This window comes from Oncorhynchus tshawytscha, linkage group LG22, assembly GCF_018296145.1.
Source record: "Oncorhynchus tshawytscha isolate Ot180627B linkage group LG22, Otsh_v2.0, whole genome shotgun sequence".
Taxonomy (NCBI): domain Eukaryota; kingdom Metazoa; phylum Chordata; class Actinopteri; order Salmoniformes; family Salmonidae; genus Oncorhynchus; species Oncorhynchus tshawytscha.
The window spans coordinates 14,330,326-14,354,412 of record NC_056450.1 but is presented as its reverse complement, the minus strand read 5'-3'; the positions used below and the strand labels follow the sequence as shown (position 1 = coordinate 14,354,412).

General features: G+C 42.7%; 1 protein-coding gene across 1 annotated transcript; it reads left to right on the top strand.

The window, feature by feature from the left end:
* The first annotated feature begins 14,272 nt into the window (after positions 1-14,272).
* scrt2 (scratch family zinc finger 2) lies at positions 14,273-21,533 on the top strand. The gene is made up of 2 exons (XM_024384253.2): positions 14,273-14,930; positions 18,976-21,533. Exons 1-2 carry the CDS (start codon positions 14,771-14,773, stop codon positions 19,791-19,793), a joined length of 978 nt encoding a protein of 325 aa, XP_024240021.1. The 5' UTR covers positions 14,273-14,770; the 3' UTR covers positions 19,794-21,533.
* Positions 21,534-24,087: the final 2,554 nt, after the last annotated feature.

Sequence of the window (24,087 nt, the reverse complement as noted above, 5' to 3'; positions counted from 1 at the left end):
CTGTTCAATCGCGCGTACAATGATGTCCAAGGGAAAAAAATAGTGTCCTCTGTTTGCAGTAACTTTTTTGTTGTAATATCCCAAACAGATGTTGCTGATTCACCTTAAGGATTCCAACTTTAACAGAGTGTAGTAGCACAATAGGGAAAGACATATGGGACAATTTGCTAAAATGTTCCCTTCCACCCCTACAGTATACAGTTAAAGTATGGGTTAGCATTGCTAGACATTCTTGTCTACTGTATATGAGACTATAATTATCTTCTTTCCAGTGTTGAACACTGTCCAAGACGTGACTGACTAAAGTACCCCAGCTAGCACATAATGTTCTGGAAACCATTTGTTTCTTAGAGCTTGGTGAGAGCGTGGTTGTCCCATGGTTATTCTGCATACAATCTTCCCACAACATTCTGGGAATCGTGCAGGATACCCAGCTACAGTAGCACATAACGTTTCACTTTTTAGGTGGGAGTTTCAGTACTTCAGCATATCGTTTTCTGCAGGTCTTCTCATGGTTCTATTTAAAGTCATGTTCTCAGAACGTTCAGAGAATGTTTAGAAACTATCTTCTTTGGGAATTTCAGTGCTTCAGCCTAATGTTTTCTACAGGTTTCCTCATGGATCTATTTAATGTCATGTTCTCAGAACATTAAGAATACATTCCATTAAAAAAACACAAGAAAACATTAGTAACGTTCAATGAACGTTCTAAGAATGTTATTTAATTAAAAACATACATTCCGTTCTCAGCATTCTCTCTCTACCCTCTATCTTGTTGGCCACACCTGATTGGCCACACCTGATCTTAATGCGCGCTTGTTTCCTTTGAAATGGGGTCTGTTGGAATAAACTTAAATGAACAGCTTTGTATGAGTAAAAAAACACAAACATTGAACGCTAGCTCCATTTTGGAAAATGTTTTGTTCTTAGAACGTTTAAAAAAACATTCAGTTTTACCAGTCACGAAACTTATGGTTTCATTCCCAGAATCAATGGGAAACCAAAAACGTACATTCCCACAACTTCCAAGGAACCAAATGTGCTAGCTGGGACCAACCTGCTGCAGGCCTTTGTCCCCATGCAGTCTGAATGGAGCTGATAGATAGGATCAGAGTGACGAGGGCAAAGAGCATGACGATTTGAGCACTGACCTGGTTTCCACTGTAGTCATCATAAAGCACACAGTGCCAAGCTCTTGGTCCTCCAGGGGACGTGTAATAACATCAGGCTTTTGGTGTAATTCAGAAATTCAGCGTGCAGTTGGTTAATATAGTAAAAAAACATTACCATTTGCTTTTACAATTCGTTCCTCTGTCCGTGGTCCCAGGCAGCCTGGATTTAGGTGACTGTAGTCCCCTCTAATGGAGTTCCATTGATAAGGACGGGTCTATTTATTACGTATGTGCGGTCGACCGTAGTGGTAACAGCTGAGCACGGGCAGGTGTTGAGCCCAGCTAGTGCTAAGGCACCACTGGCAGGCCACGGCATTCATTTCATGCACGTTAACGCCACACAAGCTGTGTTGGTAACAGAGGTCGCGGAGTGCACCATAGTCTATAACTGCTGAGTGATGAGGTCTCTTTATAGTCAAGAGAGGGAGTTTCCATTATTCTAGAAAATTGGTTTGTTTGGGAAAAATCAATAAATCATCATTATTGTTTTTTGGGGGGAGAATATCTGATTTAACTCGACATATGGCCACTTCTGTGCAATCATACACGAGATAGGAATCCTGAAACAACTTGGCTATAGCCTCACAGAAAGTCTTACATCCAAAGAGATTGTGATTGAGTGGTTTGCTACTGTTCTAATTCATGATGGGGTTACCATTGGACAATGTATTGCTGCGGATCACCAATGAGTGCTAAATAAGAGAAGAGTTATTGGCTGCAGTATTTAAACGTGATTTTAAAGTGTCTATCGAAAAGGCATAAACAATACCTGAGTGAAATCATGTACGTCAGAATGAACAAATGCGGGAAAATAATACCACTAGTCAGTCAATGTTGTAAATTTAAGGTTAGCCGTTTCAGCTCTCACAGACATTTGACAAACCCTTGAGGGTACATTTTTACTTCAAATTACAATGTCTATTTGATGTAATATCTTAATAGGGATGGATTGGAGGAGAGGACTGGATGTATGGTGCTCGCTCTCCACTCTCACCCTGAGGGGACAGACTGTCATTACCAACTCAGTCCTTCAGAACAAGCCCAACGGGAGGAAGAAGGTGGTTCCACAGGAAATGCTGCCTGTTTTGACAGGTGTCTTTTCTGGTTAATGTATCAGGCAATTATACAGAACTGCTGTACTGTCTTCTTCATTTGGGCAACCACTGGTGTTCGATTTGTCATGTGTACATTCTAGAATCACACATCTATCAGTGGAGTGTGTTGAGGGAATATGAAAATGCATCCTGAATATCTTATATTGCTCATTTGTAAAAAAAATAATAATAATAGAGCCGATGTCCGTGCCCCCACGGAAATCGAATTAGCATAATACAACAATCCCCATCTAAATTGATTCTTTATTTTTTATTTTATTTCACCTTTATTTAACCATGTAGGCCAGTTGAGAACAAGTTCTTATTTACAACTGTGGCCAACCTGGCCAAGATAAAGCAAAGCGGTGCGACACAAACAACAACACAGAGTTACACATGGAATAAACAAACGTACAGTCAATAACACAATAGAAAAAAATCTATATACAGTGTGTGCAAATGAGGTAAGATTAGGGAGGTAAGGCAATAAATAGGCCGTAGTGGCAAAGTAATTACAATTTAGCAATTAAACACTGGAGTGATTGATGTGCAGATGATTAATGTGCCAGTAGAGATACAGGGATGCAAAGGAGCAAAATTAAATAACAATATGGGGATGAAGTAGTTGAATGGGCTATTTACAGATGGGCTATGTACAGGTGCAGTGATCTGTGAGCTGTTCTCACAGCTGATGCTTAAAGTTCGTGAGGGAGATATGAGTCTCCTTCTTCAGTGATTTTTGCAATTCGTTCCAATCATTGGCAGCAGAGAACTGGAAGAAAAGGCAGCAAAAGGAAGAATAGGCTTTGGGGGTGATGTGAAATATACCTGCTGGAGCGAGTCCTACGGGGGGGTGCTGCAATGGTGACCAGTGAGCTGAGATAAGGCGGGGCTTTACCTAGCAAATACTTATAGATGACCTGGAGCCAGTGGGTTTGGCGACGAATATGAAGTGAGGGCCAGCCAACGAGAGCATACAGGTTGCAGTGGTGGGTAGTATATAGGGCTTTGGGGACCAAACGGATGGCACTGTGATAGACTGCATCCAATTTGCTGAGTGTTGGAGGCTATTTTATAAATGACATCGTCTAAGTCAAGGATCGGTAGTGTCACGCCCTGACCGTAGATTGCTTTGTATGTTTCTATTTTTTGTTTGGTCAGGGTGTGATGTGGGTGGGCATTCTGTGTTTGTATGTCTAGGTTTTGGCCGTGTATGGTTTTCAATCAGGGACAGCTGTCTTTCGTTGTCTCTGATTGAGAACCATACTTAGGTAGCCTGTTTTCCCACTGTTAGTTGTGGGTGGTTGTTTTCTGTTTCGTGTTGGTTGCACCTTGCAGAACTGTTTCGGCTATTCCTATTGTTATTTTGTATCTTAGTGTTCAGTTCAGTATATTAAAGATGAACACGTACACAGCTGCATTTCTGACGATTCCTCTTCTTCTTCTGATGAATGCCGTGACAGAACCACCCACCACAAATGGACCAAGCAGCAGGGTAACCGGGAGCAGAGGTTGATGGACTCATGGGCATGGGAGGAGATATTGGACGGCAAGGCACCCTGGAGACAGGCTGGGGAATATCGCCACCCCAAAGAAGAACTGAAGACAGCTAAAGCTGAGGGGCGGCGATATGAGGTAAGGCAGCGCAACAGGCACGAGAGGCAGCCCCCAAATTTTGGGGGGAGGGGCACACGGAGAGATTGGCAGAGTCAGGCGAGAGAACTGAGTCAACTCCCCGTGTTTACCGGAAGCAGCGTGATACTGGTCAGACACCGTGTTATGCGATGAAGCGCACGGTGTCGCCAGTGTGCGCTCATAGCCCAGAGGGCTATATACCAGCCCCCCGCAAGTGCTATGCGAGAGTGGTCATCCAGCCTGGAGGAGTGGTGCCAAGGCTGCGCACCAGAGCTCCAGTGTTCAGCCACAGCCCGGTCCATCCGGTGCCTCCTCCACGCACCAGTCCTCCTGTAGGTCTCCCCAGACTGACGGGCGGATCTGGCGGCTCCAGACAGGAGGGAGAACCTGGAGGGAGGAGACGTCTCCTCCCTCCAGGTTCTCCCTCCTGTCCGGAGCCGCCAGATCCGCCCGTCAGTCCGGAGCTGCCAGAGCCGCCCTCCCGTCCGGAGCTGCCAGAGCCGCCCTCCCGTCCGGAGCTGCCAGAGCCGCCCTCCCTTTCGTTGTCTCTGATTGAGAACCACCTGATGAATGCCGTGACAGGTAGGATAATTCGTTTTATCGAGGGTATGTTTGGCAGCATGAGTGAAGGATGCTTTGTTGTGAAATAGGAAGCCAATTCTAGATGTATTTTTGGATTGGAGATGTTTAATGTGAGTCTGGAAGGAGAGTTAACCAGATACCTCGGTATTTGTTGTTGTCCACATATTCTAAGTCAGAACCGTCAAGAGTAGTGCAGTTGGAGGCCATGGAAGGAAAGTTGTATGGCATTGAAGCTTGTCTGGAGGTTAGTTAACACAGTGTCCACAGAATCTGCATAGAGGTGGATGTGGGTGGGCATTCTATGTTTGTTGTTTTTTGTTGTTGTTGAATCTTACCCCTTTTTCTCCCCAATTTCGTGGTATCCAATTGCTACAGTAGCTACTTGTCTCATCGCTACAACTCCTGTACGGGCTCGGGAGAGACGAAGGTTGAAAGTCATGCGTCCTCCGATACACAACCCAACCAAGCCGCAAACTATTTAACACAGCGCGCATCGAACCCGGAAGCCAGCCGCACCAATGTGTCGGAGGAAACGGCGCCCGGCACGCCACAGGAGTCGCTGGTGCGCGATGAGACAAGGACATCCCTTGCGAGAGGGTCCAGATTGTCTAGCCCAGCTGATTTGTAGGGGTCCAGATTGTCTAGCCCAGCTGATTTGTAGGGGTCCAGATTTTGCAACTCTTTCAGAACATCAGCTATCTGAATTTGGTTGAAGGGGAAATGGGGGAGGTTTGGGCAAGTTGCTGTGGGGGGTGCAGGTCTATTGACCGGGGTAGGGGTAGCCAGGTGGAAAGCATGGCCTGCCGTAGAAAAATACTTATTGAAATTCTCAATTATCGTCGATTTATCGGTGGTGACAGTGTTTCCTAGCCTCAGTGCAGTGGGCGGCTGGGAGGAGGTGCTCTTATTCTCCATGGACTTTACAGTGTCCCAGAACTTTTTGGAGTTTGTGCTACAGGATGCAAATTTCTGTTTGATAAAGCTAGCCTTTTCTTTCCTAACTGCCTGTGTATATTGGTTCCTAACTTCCCTGAAAAGTTGCATTTCGCGGAGGCTATTCGATGCTAATGCAGTACGCCACAGGATGTTTTTGTGCTGGTCAAGGGCAATCAGGTCTGGAGTGAAACAAGGGCTATATCTGTTCCTGGTTCTAAATTTTTTGAATGGGGCATGCTTATTTAAGATGGTGAGGAAAGCACTTTTAAAGAATAACCAGGCATACTCAACTGATGGAATGAGGTCAATATCCTTCCAGGATCCCCGGGCCAGGTCGATTGGAGAGCCTGCTCGCTGAAGTGTTTTAGGGAGCGTTTGACAGTGATAAGGTGTGGTCGTTTGACTGCAGACCCATTACAGACGCAGGCAATGAGGCAGTGATCGCTGAGATCCTGGTTGAAGACAGCAGTATTAATTAAGAGGGCAGGTTGGTCAGGATGATATCTATGAGGGTATGAGGGTACCCCTCTATGGAAAGATGAGTCTCTCAAAAACACCTACATGTTGGTTGTTTTGCTCTAGGACACCTGCAAGCCTCACAAGATTTTCCTGATGGCAGCCAAAAAATAAAATAATGGAAGTATGCACTCAGAAAGTATTCAGACCCCTTCCCTTTCCCACATTTTGTTACGTTACAGCCTTATTCTAAAATTGATTACTCCATTTTTATTCCTCATTAATCTACTCACAATACCCCACTATGACAAACCAAAAACAGGTTTTTAGAAATGTTAGCAAATGTATTATAAATATAAACAGAAATACCTTATTGACATAAGTATTCATACCCTTTGCTATGAGACTCAAAATTGAGCTCAGGTGGATCCTGTTTCCATTTATCATCCTTGAGATGTTTCTACAACTTGATTGGAGTCCACCTGGGGTAAATTCAATTGATTGGACGTTATTTGGAAAGGCACACGTCTGTCTATATAAGGTCCCACAGTTGACAGTGCATGTCAGAGCAAATACCAAGCTAAGAGGTCGAAGGAATTGTCTGTAGAGCTCCACGATAGGATTGTGTCAAGGCACAGATCTGAGGAAGGGTACCAAAACATGTATGCAGCAGTGAAGGTCCCCAAGAACACAGAAGTTCGGAACCACCGAGACTCTTCCTAGAGCTAGCCGCCCGGCCTAACAGAGCCATCGGGGGAGAAGGGCCTTGGTCAGGGAGGTGACCAGAGTTCCTCTGTGAAGATGGGAGAATCAAGTCAAATCAAATCAAAATATTTGCTCAACTTTTTGATTAAACTTTTACACCCCGGACGTTTTATCTGGACATGGTTCATCAGGACCTCCACCAGCTGAAGCTAAGTAGTAACATTAACATGATGCCTTCTAATTGCAGTCACTGTATTCATAATATACAGGAGAACGATCGCCTTATGGCGAGGATAGCTGTGCTGCAAGCCAAACTTCAGACGCAATCGTTAGGCAAGAGTAATTTAAGTGTAGGAAAGGATGAAACAGCGTCTGTGCCACCAGTAAGTACAGATAGTAGTTTAAATACCCTTGTTTAAATCTCCTCAATTTTCTCATGGCTTCTGGAAGGAAATGCTGTAGGAATGCTGAATGTCGCTCATTCAGCCGACAGAAACTTTCAACCAGTTCTCCCCATTAAGCAACGGGTCAGAGTCAGAGGCCGAGCCTTCTCTGGTCTCCACTCCTCCCGTTACGGGGTCTGAGACGCCGAAGCGTCACCGCTCATTGCCTGGTGGGCCACCGCTCATTGCCTGGTTCCTCTCTAGGTTCTGGCCTTTCTAGGGAGATGTTCCTAGCCACCCTGCTTCTACACCTGCATTGCCTGCTGTTTGGGGTTTTAGACTGGGTTTCTGTACAGCACTTTGTGACATCAGCTGATGTAAGAAGGGCTTTATAAATACATTTGATTGATTGATTGAAATCTTTGACCTGAATGCCAAGTGTCAAGTCTGGAGGAAACCTGGCACCATCCCTACGGTGAAGCATGGTGGTAGCAGCATCATGCTGTGGGGGATGTTTTTAAGCGGCAGTGATTAGGAAACAAGTCAGGGTCGAGGGAAAGATGAACGGAGCAAAGAGATCCTTGATGGAAACCTGCTCCAGAGCACTCAGGACCTCAGACTGGGACTATCTGTTTTCAATGTTTGAATCTGTTATTCAATTTGTCTCTATGGGATAATAGTAGTAACGCCAAATTCAATGTTTCATCAGACAATTGTTTTTAATAATTTTTTTGCAGATACCTAAAGGGGTTCTAAAATTACAAATCAAATAGCTAAATTATCCTTGGTATGACCATCAGCCGTTCTGGATGGAGCAGACAGCAGACGGGGAAGGAGGCAGCATTTATGCACCCTATATAAAGGGTGACCCAGGAGCCACGGCCTTCTGTAAGTGTGCCAACTTGCACGCTTCAAGGCAGCAACACAGTGAACACAGCTTGCCTCTGACTGCCAGCTGCATCGTCTGCGTGTGTGTGCCTCCTGCACAAAAGCTGCATGCCCTTTGAAATGTGCTCAAACACACAAATGTAGGTCTATGAATGCACACACACACTTACACACGCACCGATGTGCACCGCAAAACATGCATGGTTGCGCAGTTACATTTCAAAGTAAAGAATGGGATTTTATATGTTATGTACACTGAGTGTACAAAACATTAGGACCACCTTCCCAATATTGAGTTGAACCCCCTTTTTTCCTCAGAACAGCCTCAATTTATCGGGCATGGACTACAAGGTGTCGAAAGCAATCCACAGGGATGCTCGCCCATGTTGACTCCAATGCTTCCCATAGTTGTGTCAAGTTGGCTGGATGTCCTTTGGATGGTGGACCATTCTTGATACACAAGGGAAACTGTTGAGATTGAAAAACCCAACAGCGTTGCAGTTCTTGACACAAACCGGTGCGCCTGGCACCTACTACCATACCTCGTTCAAAGGCACTTACATCTTTTGTCTTGCCCATTCACTCTCTGAATGGCACACATACACAATCCTTGTCTCAATTGTCTCAAGGCTTAAAAATCCCCCTTTAACCTGCCTCCCCCACTTCATCTACACTGATTTGAAGTGTACTCAACAGGTGACATCAATAAGGGATCATTGCTTTCACCTGGAGTCAACTGGCCAGTCTGTCATGGAAAGGGCAGGTCTTCCTAATTTTTTGTTTAGTCACTGCATAATGCTACAGTATACAGGTACACAAAGAAACCATTTATTAGGACTACACATCATACAATTATATGACTTTTAATGCAGTGTTGATTAATGAATGTAACTATAAATATATTTTATGGCTAAATCTGCCCCCCCGCAGGGTAATTGGTCTTTGTTTTGTGGTAGCCTGTAGTCTATCTGTTGGGATAGAAGAGAGTGTGTCACAAAAGAGCAACTCCACCACACCAGTGCATTAGGATCCCAGTCTCCTAGCACCGTGATTATTGTCTGCCTCAGCGTTGTTCGTGGACAAGGGCCTCATAACAGGTGACAGAATGCCTGCCAGCCGCTCCCACCTCCCCACCCCCACCCCAGAATGGCGACTATTATAAACCAAAAACGTATGCTCTCAATATATATGCAAATGACGACCGGTCCCAAGGTGAAGTTCGTAAAGGCAGAAATGCTGCTCTGCTCGCCTCTGTTTTGCTCATTTGCAAAAATGTTGAGAGTAACAAAGACCACAGGAAATTGAAAAATTGTTGCTAAGTAGTAGAAAAAGCAATCATTTTCCACAGGCAGCCTAATCTGGGGGAAATTGATCCTCACCTCCCTGACAAGCAGCATTGGTGGGAAGGGAAGCACATAAGAGGAGAAAAAAGACGCCTGCTTCAATGTTGCCTGATGGAGAATTTGCTTGGTTGCAAATTCCTTCATTTTATTCATGAAAGGGCTTCGTTTTGGCAAACAAGGGCTCCATGTCTTGGTTTGTGTCCTAAAGCAAACAGGTGTTGCTCACACAGACAAATGAGCAACTGAAATGAGAAAATATTTTTGGACTTGCTACACAATTAACATCTTTGGTCTGTGTTTCGTCTATTGGGCCATTCCACTTCATTCATGCTGCATGCAAATATTCTAATTTGTTGTCTAATTTCAAACAGACTGATAACATCACACTAATGCAGTTGCTCCTATTTTGGGGTCGGGGTACAAATTGCAAGAGACAGTCTATTATCAAGTGGTATGACCTTCTCCATGGAACATATTATGAAAAAAACCTGCAATGCCTTTTTGGGGATGAAGGATGGGGGATGAGGAGGGTTAGAGGAGGGACTGTTGATGATTAATTAACCCAATTAACTTAGAATAAGATTACTGGAACAATCATTTAGAGATAACTTAGAGCAAGGTGCTGTGATGACAATTATAATTCATATTTAATTATCACTACAGAAAGGGAAACGGATGATATGAATACATAGGAAATCTTTTGGAGAGTGGCTTTTACATTTAAAACAAAACAATGTTTTAATGGCACTAGGGTGCTTCTACATCATTCCTTTGGAAGGTACTGGGTTGTAGGTTTGCTTTTTGAGGAAATGTTTATGAATAATAATGTATTTTCTTTTGGTGTGGAGATGAACAATCAGATGTATTATTAAGTCCAATCCAAGAATCTTTCCATTGACGGTTTTAGAAAATGACTTTCTCACCACGCTGACAATAACAGAGCACCTTACTGTGTATGGTTGTGGGCAGCTAGCTACCTACCATATGGTGAAGATTGCATATGCTTTATTGCTCTCACTTTCACCAGTGTTATTTATGGAACTGGCATCATGGAAAACACCCGCTCTGCACGGCCAGTGATTTCCTCCTCATCCATAATATGATAAAGGAATTTATGCCACTGGAACAGCGTACTGAGCTGCAGATTAAATGATATTAAGAAACATAATTCATACATCATATTGAATACATTTCCTACATTCCTGGGTTCTCTGTGATGGTGGCTATTGAGAGGAAAAGAACAACAGATTGGGGGGGAATGGGGGCTAGGGGGAGAGAAGAAGGGAGAGAAAGAGAGAGAAAGCGTTAGGGAATGAGAGAGAGGGCGAGAGAGAAGGTGAGAGAGAGAGATGGAGACAGAGAGACAGAGAGATGGAGACTAGGTTGTAAGTGTGCAGGAGGCTAAATTGGGAGGAAGTACTCACAATAGGACAGAGGAGGAGATTTCTTATTTTTTTGCACTGCAAAACAATTGTATATTTCTATATTGATCCCACCTTGGGCTGGGTAGATTTGTTGTTGTATCATTTCTGTTCAACATTTTTCTCATCTTATCACACACACCAAAGTATCTAAATATCACTGGGCAATGGGTTGTTATTCATGTTTATACATCCTAATTAGGTAGGCCTACTCCTTCCTTTCCTAACCACAAAGGGCCTCACAGTATGAGTGAGTGTGAGTGAGTGTATTTACCATTATATATTGATAGTTGTGGAACATTGAAAATCCAATTCTGTCTGGGCTCTGTCTGAGAGATATTCATTCATTTCCATGCAGCTGTCTTCTTGCAAGGTGTTGAGAAACAGCTTTTTCTAGAGGATGAAAAGGATTTTTCAGAGGGAGAATGAAGGGTCTGCTATCATTTTTAGGCAGACTGGAGCTGGTGGAGATGTTATTAGCATAAATTATCTCACCCACCAAAGAGAGATAGGAACATGTTAGCTTCTTTCTGCCTTTCACAGTTAATTGCCCCACTTATTGTACAGTTGCCTGTGGACAACAAAAGCGCACACACAGAACAACAGGCACACACAAGCCAAATAGGGCATGAGTGATATATGCCAACTTGCATTTGATATAGTGTGGCTATGTTGAGCCGGGAGTCCTCATCAAAGTACAAAATATTGTCTTCTCGACCTTCTTCTCTTTTTCTAGGGCTGATCAGTTTGTTATTTGCAACAGAAGAAAGGGTGTGCATGACATTGGAAAGCGCCATACATAACAATTATTCATTTCAGTTTGTTGTAGTCTGGGTTTATTTATTTATTTGTATTCCAATGCAGAGAATATTATTCATCGTTCTCAGTTTGATAAACTATTATCGCGACCAAATCATCCCTATACGCTGGTGAGTCATCAGTATAGGATGTTTATCATAGAACAGCACAACAATATTTGCTACAGCACACGACAGAGCCTCTATGATAAAACAGTATGAGGGGGATATTGGCTTGCTGCACTAACCCAGTAAGGCAGAGCGAGGTGAATTATTGATGGTGGTTGTGCCTAATGGACTCTGAGCACCTTGACTCACACTCATGGTAACGTTATAAGTGGCACAATGGCCTGTGTCCTGGACTGCTTAGGCACCACTACCTTTTCAGAAGAAAAGCTGTTTCAATGGCTTTATTTTCTCTCTATTCAAATGAAACCCTTGATTTCTAAATAAGTTACTGAGATGAATCAGCCTGAAAGTAAATTAAGGGATTGAATTGCTTTATATGTGACTCCTTCTCCAATGGCTTTATTTCCTCTGTTTTGGGCTTCACAGCATCTCTAGTGGAGGAATTGTCTCAAACAAGACATGTAACATTCAGCTGGCCAGCTTTCCACAGCCCTCTGAGGCTGTACAGTATGTTAATGCAGTTGAGATAGTGTCGCTGCCTCCCCCTCTGACCAGACTGTGGATACAACCCAAGCCCCTGCCCCGACTACTGGGGAGGGTAGAGCCGTCCCACTCCCACTAACCCTGAGGGGCTGTCACCATGGCAACACTTGTCCCGAGGCAGTGATCAGATGTCAGAGTGAGTCTGGGGGGGTTCTAATGGACTGGAACTCAGGGAAGGGAAGAGGAGTGATAGGGTGAGAGGCAACCTGTAACCTGTCACCTGTAACTAGCAGTTGTTGGTTTCAAATATGAAATCAGGATCATTCATGGTTTAAAACTGTGTATCCTGTCGAAATATAGCCAGTTCAGCAAATGTTCAGACATACAAGTTAACCACACAACCAGTTGAATAAAACAAATAACACTGTAAAACCACTTAAATGTAGGGCAATAGAACTGGGAGGACTGACACATAGGTGCTGAGGATGCTTCTTTCTCAATGGAGGTGTCCTTCCTCCAATAGGTTGAGTTGCTATCAGTGCCTCAATGTTTCTTCAGGGCATTATCTTTACGTGTGTAATGTTAATGTCTGCTTGCCATGTCTGAAGCAGAGAGGCGGTGCCCTGGTTGTGCTCCACTGCACCATACAGAAAGCAGAAGACTGAGGAGGGCCTCTGCCACAGATAAACCTCAGTTCAGACCGCAGAGTCAAACTAGAGGTTGGTTAAAAACTGCTGGAGAAGTTCGATATTAGTTTAAAAAAGTTAACTTTAAGCTATCCCCCTGGCTGATTTTTTGTTGAAGTCAGAAAAACTTGTAGCTTTCCGATGTCAAAATTACAATGTCTAAAACACAGAAAGAGTTGTGCTGAATTTGGAAAGAACATTACTATTAAATAGAGTCAAGAACCCTGAGAGAGTAGACCCAGAAATACCAGATGTGTACAAGACATGTGCCTATACAGTAAACAGTGGACAGCAACTTTCAGTAATTGGTCCCACACCATAAACCTTTGGGAAATCATTCATAGCATGATGCACAGTGTTTTCTTCATATTTCTCAATTTCTGCTCCTCCGTAGACTAGATAACTGAACTTGGCTGTAGCAAGTTTCTTAGAGTATGTCCAAATTGTTGAAACAAGCAGCAGCCCAGTTATAACACTGTCACTTCCAATTTATGACTGTCAATTCAGCATGAAATTGTCCCATAGCCTTGCTACTGTATCATTGCAGCATGACAATGTTTTGCTGTATGATCCAGCATGGCTGTGCATGGTTTTCCTGATTGATTATTGAAAATGATGAGAGTTCATATGCATGACAGACATACAGTGTTCTACAAATGAGAAATCACATCTTGTTATGTAAGATTTCTACAGTCTCCAATGTATATTTGTCAGATACAGTGACACTTTCTGACCGTATTCTAAAAGGAAAACTGTTCAATATTTTCGAAATAACAAAAACGACAGAATATGTAGCTATCGAAGTATTTGCTGCCAGCTATGCTTTAATATTATCAACCCAAATCAATCTAGAATTGACCTCACTAATTAGCAGATGTGGGTCTAATTTTGCATTTCACTCTAATCAAAAAGATGTAATTAAACAGATAATACATTTTCATGCATAGCAGGAAACACATCTGTGCCGCACCGCCAGGGAAGAAAATTCGAGAGAGTTTGCCAGGAACGCTCCTAATACATCCATGGATAAACAGATAAACAGTGCTGAAATCACTTTCATGAAACTCTACAGTGCATGTGTCAAGGTTAGAGTCAATTTCATTCCAATGCAGTCAATCAGGAAGGTACCTAAAAATCCATTTCCAATTCAAACATTTTCTCATCGGGAATTACGGAGGAAAATGTGAATTGTGGAATTACAGTACGATATGTCCACATTCGTTTCAGCCAAGGATAGTTTGGAATGGGGAGAGGTAGTGAGGTGACAGAGAGGAAAGGATGAGGAGGAAGCGAGGCAGTGCCTGTAACAAGGCAAACATAAACTGTGCCACTTCATCTGAAAACAATGGGAGACAGGACACTGAATGTGCTCTCATCCACATGTCTCCATTGTCTGCCCGCCCCCTCTTTTACTCCTCCTCTGAGCATGCCATGGAGCATAAGAGGGGGTGAAAGGGGGTGATAGTAGTGGGGGCAGTGTGTGTGTGTGTGTGTGGGGGGGTCTGGCTGTGTTCTTTCTCCTCTGACTGTGTGCGAATGAATGCACAGACGGTTCAGTGGTAATTTGATGTGTGTCCCCGGGGACATTTGATGGATTAAAGCTAAGCAGCTCCATTTCGCAGCACCACCTGATCTTCCACTGCCTGTGCCCCATATAAAAGCTGGAGAGATCGCTGATCTCAGCTAGTCCGACAGTCTCTCTCTCCCTTCCCTCCTCCACGCTCTCTCTCTCTCTCTCTCTCTCTCTCTCTCTCTCTCTGGTCCTTTAAGCCTGCTGCATCACAGGAGCTATCCAGTGCTGAACCAGAAGATTTTTTATCTTTTTGAAAGCTGGGGGAGCCATAGAGTAACACACAGCGTTGCCGTCAGCCTTGTTCTCCACTGGTTTCCATTTTCTTTCCTTCTCTTATGTTTTTTAGAGGTTGTCTTTTCGTTTAACACAAGGATTACTACTACCGTCAGCAGGCTCCAGCTCTGCCTGTTTGCTGCTTTCTTTGGGGGTCTTCTCTTTTCTTCTCATGCGTGATTCTCGGGTCTGTGTGTTTTTTATTCTTTGAAACATGCCCCGTTCGTTTTTGGTGAAGAAAATCAAGCTTGATGATTTCTCTTCATCCAATGCTGCCTCTAATCACCATCACCACCTGGACGACTCGTTCACTCCTTTCTCACGCTCCATCACTGACTCTGTGACCAACTTGGGGGTTCGCCTCAGTGAGAATGGTGAGTTTGCATACCTCTGCACAGCACACACACGTCCTGCCTGCCGTTGTCTAGGGTGTGCTACTGTATCACTGCTCCCTTTGGAGAAACAGGTTTAGTTGTTGATTCCAGAATCAGAATGCCCCATGATATCAACATAGTAAACATAGTTGGAATTATCTTTTGTTTGTGTATAAGTGGTTGTTAGGTGAAATAGTGCCTCTTCACCCCTTGACATGCCTGTTGTCTGGGAATTCATAGCAGATGTTACATAAAGCCGGCTGATTTTGCATCCGTATCACAAATAATCCTCTCCAGCACCACTACCCCACCCCCATTGTGCTCCCAGACTTTTTTTTTTTACTCTGATGATAGGCAGACACAATTCAGGTCACAGCAGAGGATCGGCTTATGCAAATTGGGGAGCAAAACGTGCCGCACATCTGTAGACGTGTGTATCTGAATTTGTATTACTTGCACAAATTACTGTGTGCCTGAAACATACAGGATGACAAATTGAGATATTAACATATAGGATGACAAACTGAAAAATGTATGAACATGAAAGATGAGTGCCGGATGATACATTTGTCCTTAGCTGTTATTGTCCTTGAGTTTCCATCACAGTCCGAACCCCCCTCTGCCCCCCTCCCTTCCCACCCAACCACAGCATGCATGCACAGTCTCCCCACCCCCATCCGTCCGCTACATCTTTCTCCTCCTTCCGGGCGTTTGAAAACTAGCAGAGGTAGAGTTTCAGCCATGTACAGTACGGCCGGAGGGGAGGGGGGTTAGCTGGGGTGGGGGCGAGGAGGAGAGAGAGGGAGAAAAATACAGAAATGCTTCGGGCAGCATTGACGAGGGGCCACGTGACCAAGGGTATACAGTAAACATAGAAGAAAGGGCACATAGCTGCACAGTGGGCATCATTAGGACTGGGCATCACGCTAAGCCCAAGTCCAGTCAGAGCCAGAGCCAGAGCCAGAGCCGGAGCCAGAGAGAGACGTCCTTCACTTTCAGTCAGTCAGGTTTTAGCTCGCTCCCATTTTGTGGCCATATTTAGGATGCCAGACGTCTGTCTCTCTTTGTTATTTTGTCTGGCAATGAGCAGATAGTTTTACAGTTCAGCTCAATCTGTGAACAAACGATGCCCACTTGTTATTCCATCACATCACATACTACTGTGATTCAGTGATTTTAGATTTGCAACAGCAACCAATAACAAAAGCACATGTTTGCACGGTGTTGTTGTTCTTCACAAATGATGGCTGTAGTGAATGGCCAATTTAACTAAATATATATTTTGAAATGATATATAAAAGGATAAATAAATGTGTGTTTTATTTACACAAATGCACAAGGTTATGATGAAGTTATGGAACCAGATTCATTGCAAAAACATGACTTCTTTACATAGACTATGCGTATTGAAATTACAATCCTTTATAAACATGTTAGTCTCATTCTATTGTCGTGTAAATAATAAACACTACTCCTCTTCCTTTGAGAAAGAAAGGATTTTGACTGGGGGGAGAAAAAAAACATTATAGTCTATTGCATTAGGAAGGAAGCCTTCTCGTCTGCTCAATGAAATCCCAGAGAAATCATAACATTGTTGAAAAGCCTTGCATCAGCACTTAGGCTGCGCCAACGGATTTCCCTCCATTGTGGAGACATTTGACTTGAAGTGTCTGTCGAACAACAAAGGAGGAAGGTGGGAGAGGGAGTCCATTAATTACATGCTTGCTCTGCATTAGAGGAATGAGTTGCTGTACTGCAAAGGTTGGTACAGCATTAGTTCAGCCACAAATGATGAACTCTCTGTCTGACCTTAAGTAATTGAAACCGGTCGCATATGTGCAATTAACCAGGGGAATAGAAAACAAAATGTCCACATACTGTATGTTCCAGTAACAATCTGATGCTGTTTACAGTATGTTTGACTCTTGTCCTGTGCTCTCTTTAGGGTACTGTATATTGGAGGAGATAGTGCCTCATTTTAGATGTTGGGAGAAAATATAACAATGTGTTATATACTTGAAATGAAGTAAGAATTACCATTACCTTAAGAAGTCTTTTTAAAATGATTTCTTTACTATAGGCTACATCTCCCAAATATCATAAGTTGTTATCTAGTCAACAAGAGATGGTGCGTTTGACCAAATACCACCCCTGCCTTCCTGTAAGATCTCAGTCTCCCAGTCCCACAGTATCATGGTAATGCCTTTGACAAGGAATGGGCTCTGAGAGGGACCCCTTGGGAATGGAGACAGTGTTCTAAGAGAGCACTTAAATGGATTTTCGAATGACCTGATTCTTAAAGGCACTTCAGCGAGCTTACTGTTGCATACAGGTGACCCTCTTCACAAACACTATAGCCATTTTGTTCCATTGGTAATCCTGTTTATCGTGTTTCCGCTTAACCTTTCCATCACTGCACCATGTGCAATAGGCTATCATTGTGTTGTCCTCTCCAGTCAGTTTATTCTGTGCCCGAGCCTGCATTACTTCTATCTTATTTCCCCTCACACAGTGTGTTCCAACAGCTGTACTATTTTACAGATGATGGCATATTGATCAGCAAGAAACTTAGAATTTCATTAAAAAACAGTCAATAGTTAATTTCCACCGCGTGCTGCACACAGTGCTTAGGAATGGGTTTATTTTTCTGCAGTTATGCACTACTTCTCCCAGGGCAGGATTTGGACCACACATTCCAATTGGAATCGTATGTTTGTCCTATATTCCTGGAAGCTGTTAAAGTGGAACATGTTTAGATAAATGCATACAAGTGTGTAGATGAACTCGGCTAATGTTACTTCACATTCAGCCTTGTTTAGCTCTTTACAGCTGCCAGGAAACCTTTTAGCTTCACTTGGCTGCCTCGCAATTAAAGGAGGGACAAAAAATTGTCTAGACAAAAATATTGCCCATCTGTAATGTAACATCAGTCAATAATCTAGTGAGAAATGTTGGAAATATCCTGGAAGTGCTACTCTGTTGAGATCAGAGGCATCATGCCCATAGGGGGCACAGGCCCCATCAGATTTGTCATGTAAAAAATTTTTAAAATATTTCTCTCTAATACTACTAGCCACCTAGCAATATTATGAAGTTGGCTTTAGCCCAGATAGGCTCCCAATCTCCAAACCTCATAACTATAGCTACCAAGAAGCCATGTCAGGCTATCAATCCAGTTAGAGTCGCTAGCTTGTCTAACTGTCTTAGCTGGCAAGGCTGGCAGACTTTAGAAAAGCAAGCAATTACTAAATGTACTGAATAAGACTCACATTCTTTCAATCTTTTACCCAAATTTTAGCAGAGATGTAGAGAAGCATATTTCGTTTCTTTAAAAAAAGAACCACCACCAGTAAATGTATATATATATATATATATTGATATAGAATTAAGCATAATGATTATGGCTCTAGATAGCAGGAAAAAGCTATTTCAGGTGTTTGCATACTTTGTGCCCCGTCAGATTTATGTGGTGCTTGACGCCCCTGGTTTAGATCAATTCATTTATAGTGTGGTAGACAGTCAACCCAGACCCTTGACAGTGTGTGCTGTCTGATGGGCCCAGCGTGTTCAGGCTTAAATTGGGCAAACGCAGCAAAGAGATCGTCACAGAGGATTGACATACCTTATAGTGAGAAAAGTCTTATCGTGGGAAGAAAAGGTGCCTAATCAATGAGACCACGTTGTGTAATAAGAGGGGCCTTCTTTCACAGGTCTATTTAATGAGCTATTATCTGTATGTAGCAGCCACCACTCATCTGCACTGTAACTGTTTAATAAGGCTGAATGCTGTGAATAATGTTCGGCAGCAGCATAACAGTCCGAGGCCTGTGGTTAGTTCTGTGTGATTTGGGGAAATTGCAATGTGTTTTGTATGTTTTTATGCTATTGTTTCATAATTTACAAGAGGCAATCATCAATAATAATCATGTAATCACATCACAATAGACTTATCTACCACCACAACCCCAGGTCTACTGTAGACTACTGTAGACTGTGTGCGTGTGTTTTGCCTTACTCAAACTATTATTGTGTGTGTTTTCTCCAGGCTACATCCAGGATTACATCACGCCATCGGTATACCAGGGGGAGAAGAAGATGGAGCTCAAGCTGGCCTCGCCTGTCTCTGACCCCCTTTACACCCAGGTGAGCAGCGGGGGCGAGGAGTACTGTGACCCTGACCTGGAGCACCCTGACAGCCCCCAGTCCGGCATGACAGCCAGCGGCTTTTACAGCGGCGAGGCGGAGGCCCCGACCGAGGGTTACACCATGGATGCCTTCTTCATCTCCGACGGGCGCTCGCGGCGGAAGGGAGACGGCGACGGCCGTAAGGGAGGTAGTTCTGCCACGTCCAATGCCGATGCCACAGAGGAGAGGGAGGCCGGGGCCGCTGGCACGTCCCGCCACTCCTGCAACGAGTGTGGCAAGACGTACGCCACTTCATCCAACCTCAGCAGGCACAAGCAGACGCACCGTAGCCTGGATAGCAAGATGGCGCGCAAGTGTCCCACCTGCGACAAAGTGTATGTGTCCATGCCGGCGCTGGCCATGCACATCCTCACCCATGACCTCAAGCACAAGTGCGATGTGTGCAGCAAGGCCTTCAGCCGGCCCTGGCTCCTGCAGGGCCACATGCGCTCGCACACCGGGGAGAAACCGTTCGCCTGCGCCCACTGCGGCAAAGCCTTTGCTGACCGCTCAAACCTCCGCGCCCACATGCAAACCCACTCTGCCTTCAAGCACTACCGCTGCAAGCGCTGCAATAAGACCTTCGCCCTGAAATCCTACCTGAACAAGCACTATGAGTCAGCCTGCTTCAAGGGATCTGGGGATGAAGATGAGGACGAGTCCTGCTCTGAGAACTAGCTGGCGGAACCAGAAGGACGGAAGCAGATTTTGGAACCCTAGGTTCTACAACCAATAACCCCCTTCACTCTGCCCTACATCCCTTTTTTCTTCCCTTTTATAGAAAGCAATATTTTCACTGAGATTACGTGAAGAAACTGTTCTGATTATGGCAAAGACAATTTCAAAATATGCTGGATCCCCCCCTGCACAGTAGCTAATCGTCCACAGATACATACAATCAAAACACCCATCCCCCAAATAAAGACTTGTTTTTAGCTCACACACACAAACACAAGCATACGCACACACAAACACACACCCACATACGTACACACACACAATTATATATGAGGCCTGGCATGTGAATTTTTATCAATGACTATAATGATATTGATATCAATAGTAATAATATTTAGATTCCTGATATTTTATAGAAAATACTACAGGAAAAAAAATAAACAACATAAAAAAAGGACAGTAACAGTGTTCTTTTGTTTTTTAGAGACAAAAATGACCTCTTGTATTTTTATGCTGCTTTTTATTTGCTAAGAATTGAATTCTTTTGCAACTGCCAACATGAACTTTTTATGAAAATGTGAATTATGACAGTATTTTCAAAAAATGGGAGATCATTTAAAAGTTAAAAACATACCCTTTTTGTCACACATATGTTTTTAATTCAATAGGTGTTATTTTTCTATTGTCCGACTGAATTTGTTGTTTATTTTTTGTGCCAATTCTTCCTTGATTTTTTAAAAGCAAAGCATCTTTGTAACTGTGGGTATTCAAAAAGCTTCCAGACAAACCTATTGAACAAAACCTAAAGGCAAACTACATCAGCTGAGAACAATTAGGATCATGAACCAGGGGTCATTGTCAGTTCCATCAGAGCAGTTGTTCTGAGTTGTTATGGGAAACCTGTTGAACAGGTTGTGTTATCACAAGATTCCGGCGGCAATCAGAGTATACACTCTTCATCATACTGGTAACTAGAACAAAAATCACACTGGGAGCCAAACCAAATCTACCGATCTGTTGTTATAAGTGCCATGTGCATTGTGCAGTGACCTGTCTATAGCAATGAAAACCATCCCTGTTCTTCCTCCACCGCAGTGGCTTGCATGAACTTTGCCACTCTGTGGTGTTTCCCTCAGTCTTACGTAATAAGCAATGTTCATTATACACTCTCTGACGTGCCCCCCTCTTTTTCTATTACCTCAATAAGGAAAAGGTATGATCTCATGACATGCACCCTCAGTTACAAAGGATTCGTTTTTTTGTATTTATATGTTGCTGAAAGCTCTTTCTACCATTAGATGTAAATCGTCCTACTACCTTGTACATAATGTATTTCTCTATTTATGTAACTATTTATTTATCTGTCAATGTATCTATGTATTTTATTTATTCATTTACGTGATTGTTAATTTATTCATCTATTTATTTATGCCATTACAATATTTGTCTATTCACGTGTTGAAACCTGACTTTCCATTGACCTTGTAAAGATGCTGCTGATCTTTAAAGAAAATGTTTATATGCATGAAACTGTAGAGAGTCCATTGGACTTTGTTTTTTTAAAGAGGAACAATGTCTCGTGTCAGCGGTAACTTCAAACACATGATGAATGCAGATTATATTTGTTTCACGGCAATAATAACTTCACTGGTACGGCAATTGACATGTATATTAATAATAATCGAAGCTGTCCTGTTTGCAGTCAATTTAGGGCAATAAAATGAAACAGATGAACAAGAAGTGTTAAGATATCCTGCATCTTGTTGTTGAAATGGAAATAGAGTCCACTCAACTGCCTCCCTCTGTGTATTGGCCGAAGATTGACCCTTAATCATGTCATACAAAACTGTAGCAAACGTTACTATTGTGTTTTATTAAGACATCCCATGAAATGTAACATTTTCCACATATATAACATCAAAGACTTCCTTATTCAACCCTCTGAATAGGATAGGGGGAATCAGGTTATTCTGAGACACATTCTATACTACCAGCTGGCTTGTCTTCCACCGCTCACAGAGCTGTATTCCAGAATCCTGACAGGTTGAGTTAGTTGGAAGGAGGACTGAGGAGCCCCAATTATCATGCCAGAGGAGATAATGGCAATGGGAAGGCTTTTTTTCCCAGGTGGATTAGTCAGGCGATAATAATAGCAATGCAGTAATTATAAAACAGTGTCGACCCCAATTGCTCTCAAGATTACCATGCCAGAGCATTGCTGCACGCCACTAATGCCCTGGAAAAGGGAAAAGTCAGTCATCGAGAGATTGGCTGTAAAACAGTTGTTTCACTCCTTATGATGAAGACTGGGTAGGTTTCTGTAGCCTGGTCTAGCAGTGCAATGTGAATATGCCTTGAAAATACCTTAGAAGTTTAATAGACATTTAAATTACAACACAAGAAAATAAAAACAGCACTTCCCAAAATTGTCACTTGGTTGGAAGGCTGAAAATAATGGTGTAAGGCATCAGGGTGATACAGAGTTTAGCACATTTGTTATGATAGGCATTTTTCACAATCACGGGGGCTTCTAAAATTAAGCTGTTTGGCAGATCACTCTATATTGAATCCATATGTTTCTTTTTGGGATTAGCAGTGACTAGAAGCCAGATAATTATATAAATGTAAAATGTATCATTATGATTAATGTAACAACAAAATGGATGTTCATCCATCAATTGACAATGAAGGTTTTATACAAATTCCTTTCTTCATGTCTGTTCATGATAGCCACCTAAATCTCTTAATGACAAAGACTCAGCTATTGTAATAAGATAATAATACGTAATAAGATAATAATACACTCCACCCCCCCCCCCACCTCACATCATAACCCCTCTCCCCCTCTAACTGGTTTTCATGAGACGTGTGGTTTAGTGGTGTGTGAGATGTGCTAGTCTGGGATTGGTAGAGGACCGTGTCGTGTGGGAGGATAACAGGTGTTTGCAGACAGACTGCAGATAGGGAGAGTAATTGAGTTGGTGAGCGACCTCCAAGGGGAAGGTCGAGCACCAGCAGGCAAATGCACTGTCAGCTATTTGCATATTCTACATGGATGACACAGTCACAGTAATGGTGAGTTCTCCTTTAAAAACCTGCAGGGAATAAACTGAGTCTCTTTCCTATCGTTTCATCTTTCCCTCTATTTCACCACTACCACTCAACTCATATAATGACCCTGACCTCTATATTAAACTTTGATTTTCATCCTAAAGATGTAGTTTTGTCTCATGATAGGCTTGGTGACCATACTGTATGTGTTGTGGAAAAACCACCTGTTTCCACAGCAACTTGTGGAATATGTGTTTACAGGTACTTCATTTGTAGAGTATTTTGAGTTAAAAAGGAAATTGTTGTTTTTCTGGTTACTGAAGCTCAAAATTGTTTTGAAGCTCATTCTCCTACTTGATGGGGGGATCCATGTTTGTTCTGAGCAATATCACAACCAAACTGCACTGTATTTCTAATACAGATCTTGTTTTGGTTGTAAAATCTAATTTATATTGTTCCAAAAATGAATAGAAGCCCTAAATGCAGAAAATTAAGTGATAATTTGTTTTGAAACATTTTTTTCAGAGTTTGAGAAAGGAAAACATTGTTCCTCTTTGACGATTTTGTAAATATATTTGTATATATATATATATATATATATATATATATATATATAGTATATATATATACAGTACCAGACACACCTATTCATTCAAGGGTTTTCTTTATTTTACTATTTTCTACATTGTAAAATAATGATGAAGACATCAAAACTATGAAATAACACATATGAAATCATGTAGTAACCAAAAAAGTGTTAAACAAATCAAAATCTATTTTATATTTCAGATTCTTCAAAGTAGCCACCCTTTGCCTTGATGACATCTTTGCACACTCTTGGCATTCTCTCAACCAGCTTCACCTGGAATACTTTTCCAACAGTCTTGAAGGATTTCCCACAGACTTGAAGGAGTTCCCACAGGAGGTCATTGTCCTGTTGAAAAATAAATGATAGTGGGACTAAGCGCAAACAAGATGAGATGGCGTATTGCTGCAGAATGCTGTGATAGTCATGCTAGTTAGGTATTCCTTGAATTCTAAATAAATCTCAGATGGTGTCACCAGCCAAGCACCCCCGCACCACCACACCTCCTCCTCCATGCTTCACGGTGGGAACCACACATGCAGAAATAATTCCTTCACCTACTCAGCACATTTTTGGGTACTACATGATTCCATATGTGTTATTTCATAGTTTTGATGTCTTCGCTATTGTTCTACAATGTAGAAAATAGTATAAAGA